Below are 20,991 nucleotides of genomic sequence, written 5' to 3' on the forward strand. Positions count from 1 at the left end.
TTGATTATTTTATATTATAATCATGTTAATCATCAATCAATAACTCCCTCTCTCTCCCTCCTTACTTTTTTTGCAATAAGTTCATCAACCAATTAATGAGTGGCAAACCTATGTGAAGTATGATAGTTGAGTGATCCAATTAGCTTGGTTTAGGTGTTATTTCACTAAGTTGACAACAGACAAATGCACATCACTAATCCTCCATTTCCACATTTGTTAGCTCATAAAATACCCATGAATAATAAGATAATATATTATATTGCATAATATATTGATGTTGTAATTATTGTGATAGGGGGCTAGCACTTATTCCTTCCTTTTCATCTCTCACAAAAAGGGCTATTTTAAAAAAAAATTTTGAATAAAAGCAAAAGATTTACATTAAATTACAAATTATTTAGAATTTAATAGCAGAAAAAAGAAGAAACGCCTTTAGCTTTTGGTGAAGCAAAATTAGGTTTCAGCACTTAGGAAAGCAAGCTAGAGCACTATAAGATTTAAGAGGGTTACATCTTGCATATATAGGGACATGAAAAAAAATGATAAATAAAATAAAGAAAAATTAAGAATGGTTGAAGCTGCATTTGTGGGTTGTAATACTAATTGGGGATGGTTGGCAGTGATTTTGGTGTGAAGAAAGCCATTGGTAGTGGGTAGACTGTTGGGGGAGGGGTGGAGGCGTGGAATAAGGATGGTGCCAATGCAAAGAAAACAAAGTCCAAAGGCAATTTTAAGTGCTAAGAAAGAATGGAAAGAGAAAGGAGAAAGGGCGAACAAATAAATAAACAAACAAGAAAGAAAAATAAATTGAAAAGAATTTTTTTTTTTTTTTTTTGGAGCGGGGTGTGTGTGTGGGACAAGGAAATGGATGGGAATGGTTGGATTAGCATTAAAGAAATGTCTTAAGTAAAGTTGGTATGTCTTCAACCCAAGGAAATGCGCCTGATTTCATGATACTTCTTGGAAATGATGATTCACATCAGACTTGCAAGTTTTATCTCATGAAAAGCACAAGCCACAAAATAGTCTCCAATTAAACTATATCAATTCAATAGAAAATTGAAAGTTAAATATGCATACACCCAATTTTCAATTAAATTGTTTCAAATCAATCCATGATGGTACAAGGCAAATCATTAATTACTTGCATAACTCACTTGAATTATAGGAAAAAAAAAACAATACTATATATTTCAAGACTAATTAGATAAGGTTTTACTCAAACATTTTAACCAACTTCTTAATTTTACCAAAGTTTTTGCATTAGATTAGTCTTAATCGTCATTGAAGATAAAATAAAACAAAATAAAAAATTGGACCGAACAACAAGGAGATGGTGATTAATGAAGTTTCCTCCTCTTTCCACTCGTTTGCGGTTCAATTGTCTATGTATAATTTGCCGAATTTCGTGACCCAGACCTGGTTTCCCATGCAAAAGCCTATTAGCTTCCAGGAGACAAAACCAAAAGTGGGTTTCAAAAGAAGCACGTAGAAACATAGCTCAGTGTTTGTTTTTCTAGACCGGTACAATTTGATCCCTTACGCCAAGCGTGTTGACTAGCCTGGCTGTTCCTTGCCTGTTTCTCTATTGACTGTTCATAAATTAAAACCTTTTCATCATTGTTGTTATCAAACATCATTCATACTTCAATTAATTTTACCCTGTCCTGCCACACAATGATAACCACAAATTTGCTGTTATTATCGATGATTCTATATTATTCATCAGGGATTTGCATGAAAGCCTCTCCATCATATATCCCAATATTAGTTGTTCATTTGCTGTACAAAACTTTAGAGGAATTTGATTAAATTTCAACCTACTACAAATAAAAACTAGGTGTGAGGTCAACCGTTTTGGCCTGCTGGTCTAATATTTGATTTCCATGAAAACATTTGGTTTATACAAAATTCCATTAAAATCAAACCCGTCAACTTCATCTAGTCTTCAATTATCTCGAAAGACCCATTTCATCTAAATCATCACTTATTTGCTTGGCATATTAAAATATAATTCAACAATCCTGTTCTAGTGAAAATGGTATCAAGATATATATTAACTTAATTGGCATACGTATCCTTATATATATATATATATATATATATATATAACTAAGTTCATGTGTAAGCAAACCAAGTAAAAGAGACAGGTTGGTTGATGATGCTCTTTTGCTTTAATTTCAAGTACTAATAAACAAACAAAAACAAGGCAAATTAAGTGAAGATGGAGGGGAAAGGGAAATGCTGTCTTTGAGAGAGGGAGAAGAAAACAATGAGCAATAGGCAATAGCGATATGCATTTGCCGTGCAGCTTTGTATTACTATGAGGGGAGAGTTGATTATGATTTTAATAGCTAAGGAAATGGGGAGAGGGAAGGGGAAGGGAGCCGACCCTTTCCTAGTGGGACCAAAGCAAAGACAATGTGTGATTCCATTCCAAGCACTCTCTTTCACATTGTTTTCTCTTCTTCCCTGCAAAACCTTTCTCTTTTTTTAGTGGCTTCTCCCTTTCTTTATCACCTCCATTAATTAAAGTTAAAAATCCTTCTTGGTTTTGGGGAAGATCACCAATACCACTGTAACTTTGTTGTGAGAGACTTAATTAAAATTTCATTTTCTTTTTGTGATTTTACATTACCTATACACTTTGTTCACAGTGATCAGAGGCAAAGGCATATGGCTAATTAATTATATATTGCAAAATTTTTAACTAACATAATTGGCATGACAAAAAGGAGCCTATTAAATACAAAACTATATAAAATTCTTTCATCAATTGTTTTCTTTTGACCAAAAAAAAAAAGAAAGAAAGAGAATTACTACTTAATTTAAAATCTTTACCTAATTAACCTGTATCATATGCACCAATGCACCATGCCATTTGGTGTCATCTGCACTAATTGCATCCAGTTGTATCATCTAGCTCGGCTAAAAATTTAATTTTTCTGGTTAGTTAGTAATTAAAGAGCATGGACTTTGGAAATAAAGGGTTGGGATCTATCCATGAATTATTAAAAAGAGGTCAACAAATACCGATGGTACAATAATTTTTTGTAGCTTAAGAATCATTAATATTGGGAGGTAAAGTTAGTAGAAAATGAAAAAGGGGTGAGTTATAAGGAAATTCATGAAACCTTGGTTGAATTGATAGGGTAATTCCCACTAATAAATTCAAACAAATTTTGAGACAATTTTTTAATTTTGTGATAGGAACAATTTGTGATCTCTTGATTCACCTTAATTGTTGAACAGTCTTCATCATTAATTGGGGAGTGACAACTTAAAATATATAATAAAAAGAAGAACAAGAAAACGGAATACATCTAAAACAATTAAGTATAGTAAAATACGTTCTATGTTTACTTTGAAATTCAATCTAACTAATGCATTATCAGAAAGTATGCTAACAAAAAGGATAGCGTAATTTACTAAATATATATATGCATATATGTAGATTCAAGAGTTGAAGATTTCTTCAATCGTCAAATTACATCCCCTAAATGAAGGGTTTGGAGAGACTACGACATTAGTAATTTGACATAGTCGTGTTTAGAGAAATTCTTGATCTAACACCAACTCTCGACCTTTTATCAAGAAAAAATAGGGAACCCCCCAACCAACAACCAAGCAATTAGGTCAGTGATGATTCATAAATTTATTATAACTATTCTCAACTGATCTTCTTTTCTCTATTTTTTTTCCAGGTTATATATATAAATGTATGGAAAAGGGTATGTAAAAGAATACATAAATATGAAGAAATTTTGTGGGAAAAAGTGGAAAAATTAAAAATAGGAGGAATGAATAAGAAAGCTGGCCAAAGATGCATGGGCCATGTACAAACAGAAATAATCCCCGCGGCAGCGGTAGCGGCAGAGAACTGCCCGCACTATGGCACCAAGTTTCAACTTACTATTAGTGCCATGTTTCATTACCATTTCCTTTTACCAAAGGCAATTTTTTTAATACTATTTTTTATCTATTATTTTATTTTTGGAAATTAAGTAGTAATTAATTAAGAATTAAGGAAAATTAGAATAAAGGAAAGATAAGAGGGAGGTATTTAATTGGCCTTGTTGGATGTGAAGTTAATAACAAACACGAGACTCTCCCTGAAGAAAAGCCAACCCCACGCGAAGAAGAAGAGGAAGCAAAGGCAAAGAAAACAAAAGAAAGAAAGAGCAGAATAAGGTGTCTCTCTCTTGGACTGATTCTTTCCAATCGCATCTCTTTCTCTCTCTATCTCTCTCCCTCCCCGGTTATACCTATATATCAAACAAAGGAGCAAAGAAACAAAGAAAGAAAAAAAGAGAAGCATATCAAACAAGGCCAAGGCAAAGCAAAAGTAGGTGAAAAACCAAAACAAGGAAAAGGAAATGAGAAATGAGAAGAAGGATGATTTGGGTTATGCTACAACAACTTGCTCTTGAGCTTATCATTCATTCTTGATTGATTGATTGATTCCCTTATCTTCTTCTTCTTTATCTTCTTCAAAGTTTATTGCTTTCTCCTCACATTGCTATAATGGCCGTTCAAGCTCAATACCCTTCAAATGTCCTTCTCTTAAACAGGTTTGTTTTTGCCTCTCCCTTTCTCTCTCTTTCTCTGCCTAAGCTTATCATTTCTTATCTTAGTCTTTTCTCCTTTTTTTTTTGGGCATATATTTCCAGAAGTGGACAAGAGGGGCATGAGTTTTCGTTGCAGCAACAAGCAGGAGTTTTTCTTGATCAATCCCATATGATATTCAACAATGGAAGCAACCATAGTAATATCAACAATCAAAATAATAATCCACGGAAAAGAGGAAGAGAAGTTGCAGGGGCAATAACAGCGCCCATCAATTCATTTTCTATGCAAACGCAACCGCCTCAGTTGATAGACCTTTCTCAACTACACCAACCAAATGTAGTCTCCACCGGCCTCCGTTTATCTTTTGGCGACCAACAACACAACTTACAGCAGAATCAAAACCAAAGTTTTCAACACCAACAACAAAATCTTGTTTCCAACTCCTCTGCCTTTTTGTCGATAATATCCGAGGATTTGGCTACCCAAATCAAACGGCAAAGAGAAGAATTGGACCAGTTTCTTCAAGTTCAGGTACCAGTTTTCTCTGTCTGGAATTGGGTGTTGGTCAGTTTATAGTTTGGGCAAATGTAACATTTGTTTTGGTTTGTTTGTTATTTATTAAAGGGAGAGGAATTACGGCGTATGTTAGCGGAGAAACGAAACAGGCACTACCGTGCGCTACTGGGGGCAGCGGAGGAATCTGTGGCGAGGAGGTTAAGAGAGAAAGAAGCTGAAGTGGAGAAGGCGACGCGCCGGAACTCCGAGTTGGAGGCACGCGCTACGCAACTCAGCGTGGAGGCGCAGGTTTGGCAGGCGAAAGCCAGGGCACAGGAGGCAACAGCGGCTTCATTACAAGCGCAGCTCCAACAGGCTATAATGAGCGGAGGGGCTGCCGCGGCGCAGGATATCAGGAGAGGGGAGGAGGGGCTAAAGTGCGGAGGGGGAGTGGAGGGACAGGCGGAGGACGCCGAGTCGGCTTACGTGGACCCGGAGCGGGTGGCTGCTTCGGGACCGGTTTGCAAGGCGTGTCGAACACGTGTCGCGTCGGTGGTTCTTCTGCCGTGTCGGCATCTTTGCTTGTGTACAGAGTGTGACCGAGTGGCACAAGCCTGCCCGCTTTGCCTCACCGTCAGGAATTCAAGCGTTGAGGTTTTTCTTTCCTAAAAAAAAAAAGTTAAAAAAAGTCAAAAACAAAAAGTTGGCAAAAAAGAAAGAAAAGAAAATCAAAATAAATATAATAATAAATTTTCTTTTTTCTTTTCTGTTTTTTGAGGGTCTGAGATTATGGTTGTTCACCCAAGACCCAGAAATTTTACCTTTTTTGCCTTGGTTCCCCCTCTTGGAGGTAATGTACATGGCCACTTGGGTAGTGGCATTGTTTTTCTTTTCTTTTTTTTTTTAATTTTTGGAAATTTAATTCATATATAAATTCTTTTATTCGATAAATCCTTTGTTAAAATGTTGTTAAATGTTGATTATACTTGTTTGGCGTGGTAATGGAAGTATGCAAATTGCGCTGCCAAAAAAAATGCGGTATGCTTAAAGCTTATCAGGTTTCAGGGTTTTGTATTTTTGTTTTCCATGAAACGAAAGAATCAATAGTTCGATTTACCCCTAAAACTGGGAAAACATGGTAGAGATCTTTGTTTATGTTGTTTCATAGGCAGTCCTGTGGCCCCAAAATCAACATTACTACTACACTCTGGTGGAAATCAGTGGAAGCAGTGCAGTTTCTTTCACACAAAAAACTCTGAAAAATTTCCAGTTTCATCAGGTATAGTTTGAATCATTGGGTTGTTCGATTTTTGTTTTTTCCTTTCTTTTTTTACTTGTATTTTACGTGGCCCCTTAGCTGATCAAGCTTTTGGTGATGGGTAGCATTCTTTGAATTCATTTAGATTGAACTTTGTTGTTGTTGTGGTTGGTTCAGGGAATACATGACAAAATCAAGAACAAGTTATTTGCTTAATGCCAGAAGACATGAATTGACAATGTCCCTCAGATTAATCAAAGATTAGCAACAATTTCCGTGTTGGGAACTCTAACTTGCCGCTTATTTTTGGCAGTTTAGGTTAATTTGGGCTGCATGGTTCAACTGCATCTAACATTTTCTTGTGTCAATGTAGCAGTTTTTCTTCTTCTTCATTTTTTAAAATAAAAGAAAAAGAATGAAACTTCCTGAATTGCTTGATGCCAAAACAAGAATTAACCCTGTCCAATGATAATTAATTGAAAGGATTAATCAATCAAAACCCAAACGAGCTACATATGGTTCAAATTTGAAGCACAATCATGTCATCCACCCAAGGTTAACAGTCCATGTGTTGCTCAGATGCACAATGTCTCCATTATAGACATCAACCACCACTACAATGGTTTTAATTATTGCCTTTTGGAGGCAAATCCCTTAAAAACATACCACTATTTCATAAAGGATGAGAAGAAATTGTTTTGTTTAGCTTTGCCTTTAGCTCTCTACTTCAAGCACCATCATTCTAACAGGGTTGATCAGGCATTTGCAAAATTTTTACTCCTGGGTTAGACAAGTAAAGAAGAGAGAGATGCACACGCCCTTTTCCTCTTTTTTTTTTTATTAATTTTATTTGGAATTTCTAATTTATATGAAGCTATGTGTTTTGCCACTTCAAGTTGAAGACATTGGGTGCACTATTGGTTTGGTCCCATGCAACTACTGCTGAGATGCTGAAATATTGCTACTGATCCCATAAAGGTAGTGATATATATGGCTATTGGCCAATTTGATTGCTATAATGTTTCCATAACCACAAAAGATACCTGCAATATCTATTCCAATAATTCAGCAAAAAGCTGAACGCCCTGCTTTGGTAGATGGAAGAAGGAGAGATTGAGAAAAATCACATACAACAACTGAAGGAAAGAAAGATATAGTTAAATGTATGGTAACAGCACATCAATCTTTCCATTTCATTGTTCATCTTTGGAGACAAAAATCCCATGGATTATATGCATGTCTTTTCCGCATGCTCAGGAAACCTTTTCTCGAGTGGTATTGGGGCTAACTAAGCTAAGCAATTTCTTTTGGTGGTTTCCACCTTTATCAAGGTCTGAGCAGAGGAGACTTTTCCTGTTGTTGTGAAACTCAATTATGCCTTGAAAGATTAATATATCCTCCATAAAAGTCCACAGTCACATTGGTCCAGTTTCAACCTCTACCTGTTTCTCTTTTGAAAAGTGGGTTGGAGGGAATCAGGATATTGATCTGTTTGATGATTTTCTTTACTCCAATAATTATGCGATGGCTGGTCCTATAAATCCTGTAATCCAGGAATAATTAGAATTTCAAGTTCATGAATGGAGGAATTCTCACTTTTGCCTTTGAAATTCTTGCAGCTGCTTTCTTGCAATCTGCTAAACTTATAACAGAAGCAAACAACTGGCCTCACCAACTGCATTACAATACTATTGAATCTTGGAATTCAGCGAAAACAATTTTCCTTGAGAACCAAGAGACTCTGATAAAGAGGCATCAAAGAAAGTGATTTTTAGCGACTTTAGCTTGCCTTGTACATTTGTACTGAAAGCAAATTCTGACACACAAACAGAGGAAAAATTACTAGACTGGAAGCGAGAGAATATAAAAGAAGCAAAGAACTAACTATTGGAAATATATTTAGGTAAATTTTTATTTGAATAGAAGTCCTTTTTGTTTTTTGGGTTAATAAGGCATGTATATATCAAAGTTTGATGAGAACCGTTTGATATCTAAGCTAGAAAGTAAATTTAAGACTGTGTTTCTTTGAATATATGTAATAAGCTGTCTGCAGCAGATTGGATCGCAGGCTTATCTAATTACATATTATTATGCAACTTTAACTGTGTCTCTAACTTGAAGATAAGCTGGAATCTGATTGTGATCACATGCCCATCACATTACATTGTCCAACGCAGCTGCCTAGGTTATGGATTCTCTCAACTCAAAGGGGTGTGACCAAAAAGCCAAAATAATTCCACAGTACATAAATACACAAGGAAATTGAAAGGAAGAAAATGGAAAAAGAGCAAGTTTCATAAAAGAGGGCTTGCTGTTAGATTTATAGCTGTCATGTTCTAAGAACAATCTTGAATTGCTCTGTAGTTATAGACAAACAAAGATTCCTTGCAATTCAGGGAGGATCGTGATTTCACTTGTTTAAACAGCCCTTCTTTAACTTTTTTTTCTTGGATTGATACCTTCTCTCCCCATCTCACCAAAACCATACATGGGAAGCATTTTTTTTCTTCTTCTTTGAACTCCATGAGATTCTTTCTCTAAATTAGTCATGATCGGCTCATGTTCATCCAGAAATTACCAATACTAGAAGAAACAAAAATAAAAAGAAATGACAACTTTCGGTTTGACCATCATACATATATATATATATATATATATATATGGAAAGAAAGCAACAATTGTCTGTGCCCTTTGTTCCTTGGCTCTCACATGCTAGTTCTTTGAACTACTATATGTACAGTACAGGATTTTTGCTTCTCGAGGAGTTTGTCAAACTCAAAGTCATAGGAGATGTCTTAAGGGTTAAACATATGATTTTCTTAAGTTTTTTAGTCAGAGTAGAGATCTATTGAAGCTATTAGGTGAGAGCTGAAGAACAGGACTTATCTAGAGACAATGAAATTGAAGGGAAAATATGGTTTGCAAGTCAAATGATTCTTTCATGGTAAGGAAAATTAAACAGACAACATATGAATCTCAAGGCTGTCAATGGGGCAACGAAGAGGACAAGATAGTATACACAGACTAATTATACGAGCAGTGCCCCCATGTTCTCATAAATTGGCCCTCCATTCCTTGTTAAAAGGACCTTGAAAATAAGTATGCGGAGTGTGTAGATGGACCGACAGATGGTCTTATAAATTTTCCTGGGACCAAAAATGAAAAGTTAGTGTGAGTCATGGAACAACCACAGCCTGCAAATGATAAAGACTTGATATAAGGTGTGCGACCGCATAGATAGTTTCCAATAAGATACCACAGAGAGGAAAATGCAAGTCCATGAGAGCACACAGAGCACTTGCTTTTGCCCTTTGTTTTAAATCAATCTTTGGAGTGGAAGACAGAGAATGCTGTCCCGTCTTCTCGTTATTATTGTTATCACCAGATCCCCAGTCTTTATGATTTGTCTGTGACACCATTTGTCCAACCTTGTTGTCATAAACCACACTCTGATAGATACATACTTCTATTCCATTTTCATTGTAATAACAATAATAACATACATGTTAGGTTGGTCCTCTCCTGGATGAATTTTCTGCCCTCTAAAATGCCTCAGAATTGACACTCACGGGCTTTCTTTTTCATTTTTTTCTTTTGGAAATTGATCATAGCAACTAAACGAGGGCTAACCTTTAAAACACCAGTACAAGCTGTCTTGCCAATTAAATCCAATGCTATATGCAGCCAAGTAGCCAGAGATAATGTTTTGATAAAGCATCGTATGGAAGGGGGCCCTTGACATGATGCACAATGGATGGCAGTTTGACAAAACAGGGACATGAAAGATCGATCTGATGCACATTTTTGGTACTCTTTATTGCTAACATGCATGCTTTTCAGTACTGATTTTGGCCTTTTCTTCAATTTTGTTAGGTGTGGGAAACCACATCTCGTTTTCTCCCGCCATCACACTTGTCAACCAATATTAATAATATCAAATAATGCAGTGGTAATTGCCCAGTTTTTTTTCTTTTTGGGGGTAAGCAAGATCTAAATGTTTAGGTACAATGCCTCAGAATGGTAAATACCTATCTCTAAATCACATAGAATGATTACTCTAATGAAACTGTTCTTGTGAATCCTTTCCATTTCTGGTTGGTGTATGTTTCTGACCTCTCCGGATCAGTAAGTTCCAAAAATAAATAACCTCTGAACTCAAACCTCAGGCTACAAACCACTTGAGTAAGGATCAAGGGGTGTGTATCAGACCCTGGTTTTAAGCCCAAGCGATAATGATGAAGCAGTCATCTTTATAGATAGGTACAGCTAGGCACAATACGATTGGGAAAACCCCAAAAAAAAAGGTTTTCGAGTTTTTCCATGATCAGGATGCTTAAAAGCGTCATCTGGAATGTTAGTCAAAGTGGTTGAATCGGATGAGTTTGAGTAGGATTCATGGGTTTGATCGTTCCAGTTCATGCACTTCTCTTATATTAAAAATGAATAAAGTAATTGAAAAAGTCTAGATCAAGATAGATAATAGAGTCTCATTCTTCCAAATCAAAAATATCATAAATAAAAAGAAAAAAAAGAGCTTATTTTCATCGCTTGATTCATATATGATGGAAATGAGTTATCCGTGAAGAAGCATGACTATAAGTTCATGTCTAAACATTGAAGATAACATTCCCGTGTAGGGTTTTTCGAGGGGTAATAAAAGAGGTCACGAGCAAGATGAACATGTAGCTCTTGGCTATCGTCATGTCTACTGTATCAGACTATTCATGTCATTAATACATGTCCATTGTTTGGGTTCAGTGGGTCATGCTTCCCTCAAATCTAACCCTTTGGATTGAATGGGAAGAATTTGAATGGTAATATCAAAATATAAGTTCAAAAACTATCAGTTTTCACCATTTCACCCAATATGATTGACTGCCAGTGTATGGCTAATTTCATGGTTGCGTTGCTTCCCATCCCTAGCTTCCTAGTAGGGTCTCCATTGCTTCGTGCTAGTCAAGAGAATAGGGCCCTCAAGGGAGGGATCCGCTTTATTGCCTGTTCCAGCCAGGATCATAATTCTTTTCCTTCGGGTACCAAGTGCTTGAATTAACTTGATCAACGATTTTATAGGTTATTTTTATTTAAGCCCAAGCTTCAAATGTTAGGTTTGGGTTCAAGTTTAAGAAAACAGTAGGCCCACCAGTGAAAATTTTTTTCATTTTCTTTTTTCTACTATAGTTCTTCTGTCATTCAAAATTTTGTTCATGATTTAGACTGAACTGCAAAATGATTCCATCTCTCAACAATTTAAGCAAAACTGGACATTATTGAAGCAAAAGAAACCATAAGTGATCAACTAAATTGAAGTTCCTTTAATTATTTTCAAAATTGAACTGGAAATTGTTACCTTTGCTGTACTAGAACAACATTCAACATCAACAATCAATCAAAGAGAGGATAGTACTTCCATCCCTTTTTTTCTTTTTTTTTTTTTTGGTATTTTGGATAGTACTTCCAAGAGAGAAAAAAAAAAGATATAGTAGCCAAAAAACAAAAAAAAAATAAGGCAGTACACTGGGAAGTTTCTGTTCTCTATTCTTTTTCCCACTTAAGCGACAGACTCCACCGAAAAAGCATTAATGAAATTTGGAAAAAGAAGTCAATAAAGAAGAAGCATGCCTTTGATAGCTAGGCCTGGGAAAAAAATTGTGAAAAAAAAAACAGTGGACAAAGGCAATTATTAAGCATGGCTTTCTCCATATACAGTACAGGACTTGTTCCATAAGCTTTCTACCTTGGTTTCAATCAATTCCAAAGACGTTGATGGATTATGAAAATGATGTAAAATTTTCATTAATGCATTTGGTTATGCCAATTAAGAAACTCCCAAAACCCAAACTCATTGAAACTTCAAAAGGTTAAATTATTAATTACTGATCAGAGATGTGCAATGGTACATTTTTTTATTATTTTTATTATTATTGATTGCAGGTCAAGCAAAGTGTCTGCACAAATGTTTGCTTTTTTATTTTTTCTGTTGTTTGCAACTATTGATTCTGTTAGGTATAGGAAGAAGAAATTATTTTTTGCTTCCTTCCGCCATTAAAAGTTGCAAATTAAAGTTCAACAACCAACATCAAAGACTCAAAGTCGGTCTTGGGTGGCTCAGATGCCAGTCTTCATCCCCCGGTATTCTCAAGGCCCAAGGAGGGAGAGGGGCATCCCCTGTGGTCAAAAGGTTGGGAGGTGGAGACCCTCCAAAGTACACTCAAAATAATTTCATTTCTTCCAAGAAGTTGGTTTTTTCCCTTTCTCACTTTTCACCATGACCAACACACTTCAGAATAATGTAAAGTAAATTCTCAAACAACTAATTAAAGCCTAAAACATTCGAAATTAGATTGATGGAAGAGAAAAGAGTTTGCATTCGGGTCGCCAAGGCCTGATCATTTTCACCGGATTGGTCTGCTCTAGGTGGTTCATGAACCAACTACAATTGTAAAATGGGCTACTGATCCAAATATGAATGAAATGGGTCGAATCAGACCGGTTTTGGGCCTTCAATTTTCACCACATGGAGATGTAGGTAGTCAAAATTTCTTGTGCCATATCATATCAAAACACAAACAACTAAAAGATTAGTACAATTCATGGATGAGGAGACTTAGATCAAACTGTCATGTAACCTAAAGTTCTTTGGAGCCCTTAGTCAATAACTTATCTACATATGGTGGCATATTTTCTTAAAGTGGGTTTGACGTTTGAGTGTCAAACCCACCTGCAATCAGAAGAAGCCAAATCACATTTGCCACCTTTTTTTCTTCTTTCTGCTCTTTCAATTCTCATTGGTGTTAGTCTTTTGGAAACTTGTGGAAGTTTGAAGCTTGAGGCAACCTTCATCCTGTCAATTGATTTGGATTTTTTTTTTTTGCACTGCGGGTACAAATAGATCATTCATTAAGTTACAAGCACAAAACCAGCTGTCGGGTTTACAAGCTTTTGATTGTCTAATCACAACTGGTAATGATGCTGAGTGAAATGATAATCTAGATTTTTAGAATCTAAAGGCTATTAATAATGATTTATAACACTTTGTGATGGGTCATTGATTTCCATGAAATGGAAAATAAAAGTTAATCTCACACTTAAGGGAGAGGTTTATTGAAAAGTTATTGTAACCTGTGCATAGTCATAGGCATATAGTGATTCACCTTTCATTTCCTCCTCACTTTCTGGGTTTCTTCGGTATGCATTGAAAGAAAAGGCCGAGCACCCTAAGCCCACGTTCGGTTTAGGGCAGCTAGCCCAAGAAGTGGCCGAACACCGTAGACAAGACAAGGAGCATGCCTTCATTATTATTTGCACTATTTGTGGTTTCCAATTTTTCAAATGATATCATGAGATTTCTTTTTTCAATTAAAAATATATAAATATCATTTTTCTTGATTAACACTTTATCAAAAACTTCTGTTCTCACATGAGTTATTCATAGAATACAATTGAGAAAAATATTATTCATAATATGTTAATAAAAAAATACTATAAGATGTCATGTAAAAAAATTGAAATTATAAGAAGTGTATATAAAATTTAATCCAATCTTAATTTTTTTAGATAATAATAATATGTCATTGTGGCACAACCAATTTGTATATAAGCGATTCAATTTAAGCGTGCCTAAGCTATTAGTCAAAAACTTGGACTCATCCGATTCTTACACTTTTTAACTTTTAATTACTTTTTCTTCTCCCGTTATTATGCCTTGTTAACAGAAAGCAAAAGCCGCCTCACCAGTCACCAAGGTCCAATAATAGCTTCAACTTTGCACCCCTTTCAAAGTAATATAATCGAACGAACCTTTGCTCATCCAAGACCCTAACACATTCCACATGCCTACTTACCATTTCTAACTCCAACACAATAAAAAAACGAAAGCCTAGTAAGAATGGTTTGAGCTATGCTTAATAGGATGGCCGTGGAGAACCCTTAATCAAACACGTGGTTCATTCTCCTCCTTACGTGGCTCACTATATTCGATGGCACCAGGGAACTACGAATCTCCATTATTCACAGATTCTACTCATTAATATTATAATCCACCCCACTAGAAAATCCCGAAGTATAGTAAATAAATTAAGAACGACCCTTTATTTTTAATTAATTCGTAAAATGGCAGGCACAAGTAATTAAAACTCGCAAGAAAACAAAAGCAAAAGCTTAAAGCTTAGTTGGGATGCCACCCTAAAGAACTACAAAAAGCCTTACAAAGGAAAGAATAGAATTTTTGTAAAATTAAACTAGTAAAACCCCAAGAAAAAGAAAGGGGGAAGGGTCAAATTAAAATAGAGAAAAGCGAAAAGAAAGAGAGAGAATTAAAAAAAAAAAAAAGAAAAAAAGAGAGCGTGGTTCACGTTCTAGAACATGCCCGGTGCTTGGGAGACACACGTGGGACAAAGCAATTGTTCCACGTGGCTGTATCTATGTTGTTGTTGGCAGCCTTGTTCTTTGAGCTCGAATCAAATCTTTTACATCCACGTGTCAATATAAGCCGCCAACATTTGTTAACGTGTGGTTATATCATATCACTCACGTGTTAACGCAGCAATCTGAAGTATAGATTTTTTTTCTTTTGAAATGGAGTGAATAATTTATGATTTTTAAGAAAAAAAAAAAGGCAGAGAAGAAATTTGAAAAGAACAAAAATTTTGGATTGCAGTTGAAGTCATTTTCGATTTTTTGAAATGAATCTATAGTCTGCTGTATATAATACAAAAACGAGGCCTTGGAAAGAATCAAGAGTAGCCCAAGTTATCAGGATTTTTATATTGTAAATATCATGTTATGTGTATGAGAAAATTTCAAATTTGGTTTTATTATACAAAATATGTACTCATAAATAGGAGTGATCAAATTTTTTATTAAAATCAAAATAAACAAATTAATTGAATAAATTTAGTTCAAACGAACTATTTGATTAAGTTTTTTAAAATAAAATATTTGATTAATTCGATTAAATTTTTTTAACAGAATTAATTATTTGTCCACTCCTATTTATAAAATTATGTTTGGTTACTAAATGTTGTTACTTGTTTTATAATTTCAGTATCAGATAAGTGATTAGATGTTAATAATGTCAATGATTTCATTATAAAAATGCTTTTATAATGAACCAAAATGCATAGGTTTTCATTTATGTTCGAATTACATTTTAACTTTTTGTTTAATTTTAATTGATTTTTTTGGCATTATTTAACTACTTTCAAGGAAATGAAAATAATATAGTTGAAAAAAAAAACAGACAATAAAATACTTAAAGTATAATAAAACAAAACCTAAACTTAAAAAACTCAAGACTTATGATTTATTATACATTTTTGCTTAAATATTTATTATATTAAGTGTAGCACGAAAATAACCTCTCCATCTCCTACCTTTTTCTTTTGTTTTTTTTTTTTTGTTTTGTAAGACAATCATTATTAGGAATGTCAACAGATAAGGTACTCAAATCCTACAATTACCATAATATTTTTAAAATTTATTATTTTAACTCGAACCCTAATATATATCTATTATCTGATATTTACTCGAACTCATTTAAAAATTTGATTATTTAAAAAAATAATAATAAATTATTTATGAGTACTTAATTACCTGAACACGAATCCGTATTCATATACAGTAATATTTTTCATTCATATCCCATATAATTTACTAATATTAAATTTATAAAAACACACAAATAATAAATTTTAAATTTAAATAATCAAAAACAAATATCTCAAATATCAACTTAAATAATCAAAAATAAATATCCAAACAACAACTTAAACAACATTACAATTTTAATTAACTATATGAGTTTATTCTTAATTATATAAAATAAATAAAAAATTAAATTTCAAAACTATTACAATCTCACAATTTCTTTATATATATATATATATATATATATATATATATTAATTATAAATTTATATAAATAAAAGTATATGTTATACTTAATAATTTTATAAATTATAAGTTTTGTAACTTTAACATAAAATAGAAAGTAAATATATTTACATTTAAAGTATATATATAATAATTATTATATTTTTATAAATTAATATAATAAATAGCATATATATATTAAAATTTTATAAATTAATTAATAATAATTTTATAAATTATATAAATTTATTTTTAATTATATAAAATTAAAAAAATATAATTAAATTCAGATATTGAGTACCAACCACTACGTAGATACCGATTATCCTCCCTAAGCATTATTGACTGTTGAATTAAAGTAGTATGTGACAATTGAAGGCACCAAAAAGAAGAGAGACTTGTCAAACGGTTTTGCATTTCCGTTGTTTCTCGTGAAAGAGATTGATGTGCCACTTGAATATTGATTGAGAATTACTATTTTTGTTCCTGATATAATTGAAAGTGTCTTTTCGTAGTTTTCATAGCTAGTGAACATCATTAAATTATGAGTTTATAATTAATAAATTGTCACGGTATAAAGTTTACATGTTATCAATAAATTTAATATTATCATTTTATTAATAAATTGATTTAAAAATTATAAATCTTAAAATATAAATATTCATAATTATAAAAATATTATTTTAAAAATTGACTTTTTATTTTTACACATTTATAAAGTGACAAAAAAAATTGTGAATCAAATGAAATAATTGAAGGTAGTTGTGAATTGAGTTGTCTTTAGTTATTTCCGCAATTCATCCAATCTGATCAATTTTATAATCGAAATTTAAAATGTGAAAAGCAAAAGTTATTACAAGATGTGTTATCTTAAGATAGAAAAAGGGAAAAACTATTTGAACACTGTCGTTTTTACCTTGTTTTCACCGGTTAAATTATTGGCAACATGCCCTTAATTCATAGTTGATTCCCCCACTAGCATTTAGGTGCATGTATGTATTCGACAGCGTCATAAGCATAGAAAAAGCATACATTTAGCTGTCGTTGGCATAATCTTACTTAATTTACTACAAAAACAGCAATAGTCAACACTTGTTATTTTTTATATTTATTTTTAAAATGAGACTTACATTTTAGACTTAAAATTAATTAAAATATAATTCTTTATAATTCGTTTATATTTTTTTCTATACAAATTAATATTTTAAAATAACTTTTAAATATTGTTGCCTAGAATCAAATTGAGAAGAAGTCGAAGACAAATTAGGTGGCCCACTTGTTTGATGGCCCAATGCAACGAAATCTATGGGTCGTTTCCAACGGCACTCACAGAATCAAGGAATCAAAAAAAAAAAAGTAAACAAATAAATAAATAAAAGGTCATTTTCTTTGGTGTCTCAATCAAAGGGTCAGCTTAGGTCGTGAGAATAAATGTAAATAAATAAAGTTGTTGCAAAGGAAAGGCAATTGTTCAACGTTGGATGAAAAACCGTAAGCCACCCACCCTGATAAAGAAGGACGAACGTAATAAGGTAGGGTGCTTTTTTTTTTTTTTTAATCCTTTTCACCCAATCAAAGGGTCATTGCAGAATAATGAAATCCATCGAATCGTAATAAAAAATTAAAAATAATCGAAATTTGTTTATTATAACCGATTTCAATGATTATATTGATTTTAATGAAATTAAATTTTAAATATTAATAATTTATATAATATATTTAAAATTTATATTAATGATAATCGATTTTTGAATGAATCTAATTATAAATTTTAAGTATTGAAAACCAATCGAAATATAACATATAATGTTTCTCTTAACTGATTAATAACGAAATTGAATAATCGACTAAAATTTGATTCAATAATTTTCAATCAATTATTTTGATTCGAATCAATAAATACTCACGTATAAATGTTTTTTTTTTTGTTTGCAAGCACATGGATTGAAGATTCGAATACATACGTTTTAAGAATTGACAAAATGGAAGCCAAAAGGGTAAATAGATGATGAGCAATAGATTAAAATTTAGAAAACAATTGAAAAAGGTGAAAAGACAAACGTGACAAAGGGTTTATTTTTCTCTACATTTGTGGCATGCAAGGAAAGGCATATCTTAATTTTAAAAGATGGTAACTGATAGAAGGCTACGTGTTACTATAGCAACTTATCATAATAATTGATTGCATATAAATAAGTGTATATTAATCATATTATATGATTTTTTTTTTGAATTGATATTGCTACATTTTACATATGCATCTTACAACTGTTTTTAGATGGTTTTATTTTAGAAATATCATATATAATGATTAATATATTCATTTTTTTATGTTTGCATAATTTAAAGATTGAACTAAGAGAAACTGTAAATAAACTAGATACGATGTTAACTATACTTGTAAATACCTCTCTATGTTCATTTGTAAAATTCAATAATAGGAGATTGAGTTATCTTTTTATATATAATAAAAAGAATAAAGGAGATTGATTATTTAATAAAAAAGGAATTGGTAAGATACTTAGATGATAGTACCTTATAATTTTTCATACCAATAAAGTCTATCATTAAAGTGGAGATGCAATTAGATGATGATATGAGCCGGCCTAATGTTGCAAAAAGTTGAAGCATGAAATTAAAGTTAAACAAGAAAAATGAGTCCACTTTGAAACAAAGTCTTGATTAAATATATTAAGATTGTCAATTCATATCAAAATTATGTCATTAGAATCAAATCGCACTTTAATGTCCTATCAATTTAACTCCTTTTTATACATTTTAAAATAATCTCTAAATAGTCGAGGGTTTAACTCGTGTCGTTTTGAATTATTATGATTCGTGGATCTCATGTGAGACTTGATCATTGTCATCAATCTTATTGTTTGGTTGGGAACAACTAGAGTCTGCCAAACTCAATTATTTTAGTGAGCTTTTGTTTTAATAATGGGGATAACTATAATTGATTCGAGACAAGGAGTTCGAGTCATACTGTAATGCCATCATTTTTCGAAGTTATTTTTTTTTATTTTTGGTACAAGAGAATAAGATATCTTATTAATCAAATTTTAGTTAAAAGAGAAACAAATATAACACAAAAGAAATTTTTAAAAAATTTAAGAATTTACTATCGTAGAATTATATAAACAAATCACTTGAAGACAGCAAATAAAGGGGGAAAAATTTATGTTGTACGTAGTACAGGATTACTGCATGATTCACATGAATCCAATAATGAATGAAGACTGAAACGTGAATTAGTAAAATTGAAGCAAGTTTTTACGTTGAAGTAAAATTCAGAAAAGTTGTCGGAGTCTAAAGGAACCTAAGGGAATGGCTATGGCATGACCCTGTTTCTAGCTGGTCCATAGAGGGCCTGTTCTGCCATTGATCAGAAGTCAAGTTCTGGAAGCCTACCCCCTGCCCTGATCTGCTCCCTCTCCTCCTGCATAAATCTGGCTCTCCACCTCATTTTTCCCAAGAATTAATGCCTGAATTCACATTAAATACTTCACCTCTAATTTTTTGTGCACCCGATTTTCAAAATTACTTAGGTTTTAAATATGTATCGAATAGGATACCATCTTTTTGGTTTTTCAGGCTTTAGATTTATCATAATTCATTGATTAGCCACATAATTTTAGCTTTAATTCATTAATAGTTAAAAAAAAGAAGCCATGTTCTTTCCATAATTGCATTGGTTTCGGGCATATATCCACAAGCAGTTTAAACCGAAAAGACCCTAAACCAGAATCTTTGTCCAGAAGTAATTCCCCGGTTCTAGAAAGATCAGAATGGGATGATCGTGAAGGCAATCTCAGCCGTCCCATCTTAGAATTCAGAAAGAAACGAACGACATATTGAGCGTACTGGATCGCTGCTCTTGGCACCGTCAAAATTGAATACTGTTCCTACGAGAAAAACGTAATTAAGTTTTTGTCGTGTTTTGAGGTGCCACGTGGGAGGGAAGAGGAGATCTAGGTGCTGCGGTGGTGACAAGCACTAAGCCACACGTGTACAGTGCAAAATCAAGGGCAGGATGGGGAGGTGGCCAGTGGCGGGCTGACCGGGATGTTCGGGCAGGAGCTGTGGTTGGGGAAACAAAAACCTCGGAACAAGAGCCGAGGCTAAAGTAATGACAACATCATGCATTCATGTCGTTCAGCTCTCTCTGTTTTTTTATACTTATTTATTTTTTATATTTACTTTTCCCATTAGTCACTGTATTTTTCTCTTGGTTAACTTTAAGAAGATACACGTGTATGAAGCAAATTTAAATAAAGATTTTCCAATAACATTTATTTTAAATTAAATTTTAATATTGCTATTCTTACTTGCTAAGAAAATACCATCTTTAATGTACAATTAATTTTGAATTAATCTAATATTGAAATATTTTAAAGTCATTTTCGATGAGTTATGCATGAAATGAAGCTGATTTGCTCCTTATTTTATGAAATGGGAGCACATTTTTTACCCATAAAAATCCAAAAAAATCATTGATTCCCGGTGGATACGCAAACGGACAACAACTGGTAAAATGTTTACTGACGAAACAGATTTTTTATTAGTACCCAAAATTGTTTTGATTTTTTTTTAAAAAGAAAAGGGCAGCTCCTATCACAATCGAACATCAAAGGCAAAACCATGGCATCATCATCATCATCAATGATAAAAAGAAAAAACCAAAAACACAAAAAAGAGCGTGGAAGAGTGGTCCCCACTTTCGATGGTTTTGGGAGGTGGGCCCCGGTGAAGTTGGAGAGAGAAAGGAAGGGCAGAAAACGACAACAGAATGA

The 20,991-nt window shown here is 33.1% G+C and overlaps 1 protein-coding gene across 3 annotated transcripts; it reads left to right on the top strand.

Moving 5' to 3' along the window:
• The first annotated feature begins 4,076 nt into the window (after positions 1 to 4,076).
• Positions 4,077 to 6,015, top strand: LOC18606119 (SBP (S-ribonuclease binding protein) family protein). Of its 3 annotated transcripts, none has more exons than XM_007039558.3 (3): positions 4,078 to 4,571; positions 4,671 to 5,100; positions 5,194 to 6,015. In XM_007039558.3, the coding sequence occupies exons 1-3, from the start codon at positions 4,525 to 4,527 to the stop codon at positions 5,731 to 5,733; spliced, it is 1,017 nt and encodes a 338-aa protein (XP_007039620.1). In that variant the 5' UTR covers positions 4,078 to 4,524; the 3' UTR covers positions 5,734 to 6,015. The 3 variants fall into 3 exon arrangements, with proteins under 3 accessions (XP_088660960.1, XP_007039620.1, XP_017974047.1); XM_018118558.2 differs by having other exon boundaries at positions 4,674 to 5,100; XM_088804834.1 differs by having other exon boundaries at positions 4,077 to 5,100.
• The last annotated feature ends 14,976 nt before the right edge of the window (positions 6,016 to 20,991 follow it).

The sequence above is a fragment of the Theobroma cacao genome, chromosome 3 (genome assembly GCF_053813885.1).
Source record: "Theobroma cacao isolate CCN51 chromosome 3, ASM5381388v1, whole genome shotgun sequence".
NCBI classification, from domain to species: domain Eukaryota; kingdom Viridiplantae; phylum Streptophyta; class Magnoliopsida; order Malvales; family Malvaceae; genus Theobroma; species Theobroma cacao.

Bases quoted from the DNA above. Each gene is read 5' to 3' on its own strand.
- LOC18606119 (XM_088804834.1), top strand. From the start codon at position 4,525: ATGGCCGTTCAAGCTCAATACCCTTCAAATGTCCTTCTCTTAAACAGG. The intron at 5,101-5,193 runs GTACCAGTTTTC...TATTTATTAAAG, and splicing joins ACCAGTTTCTTCAAGTTCAG to GGAGAGGAATTACGGCGTAT.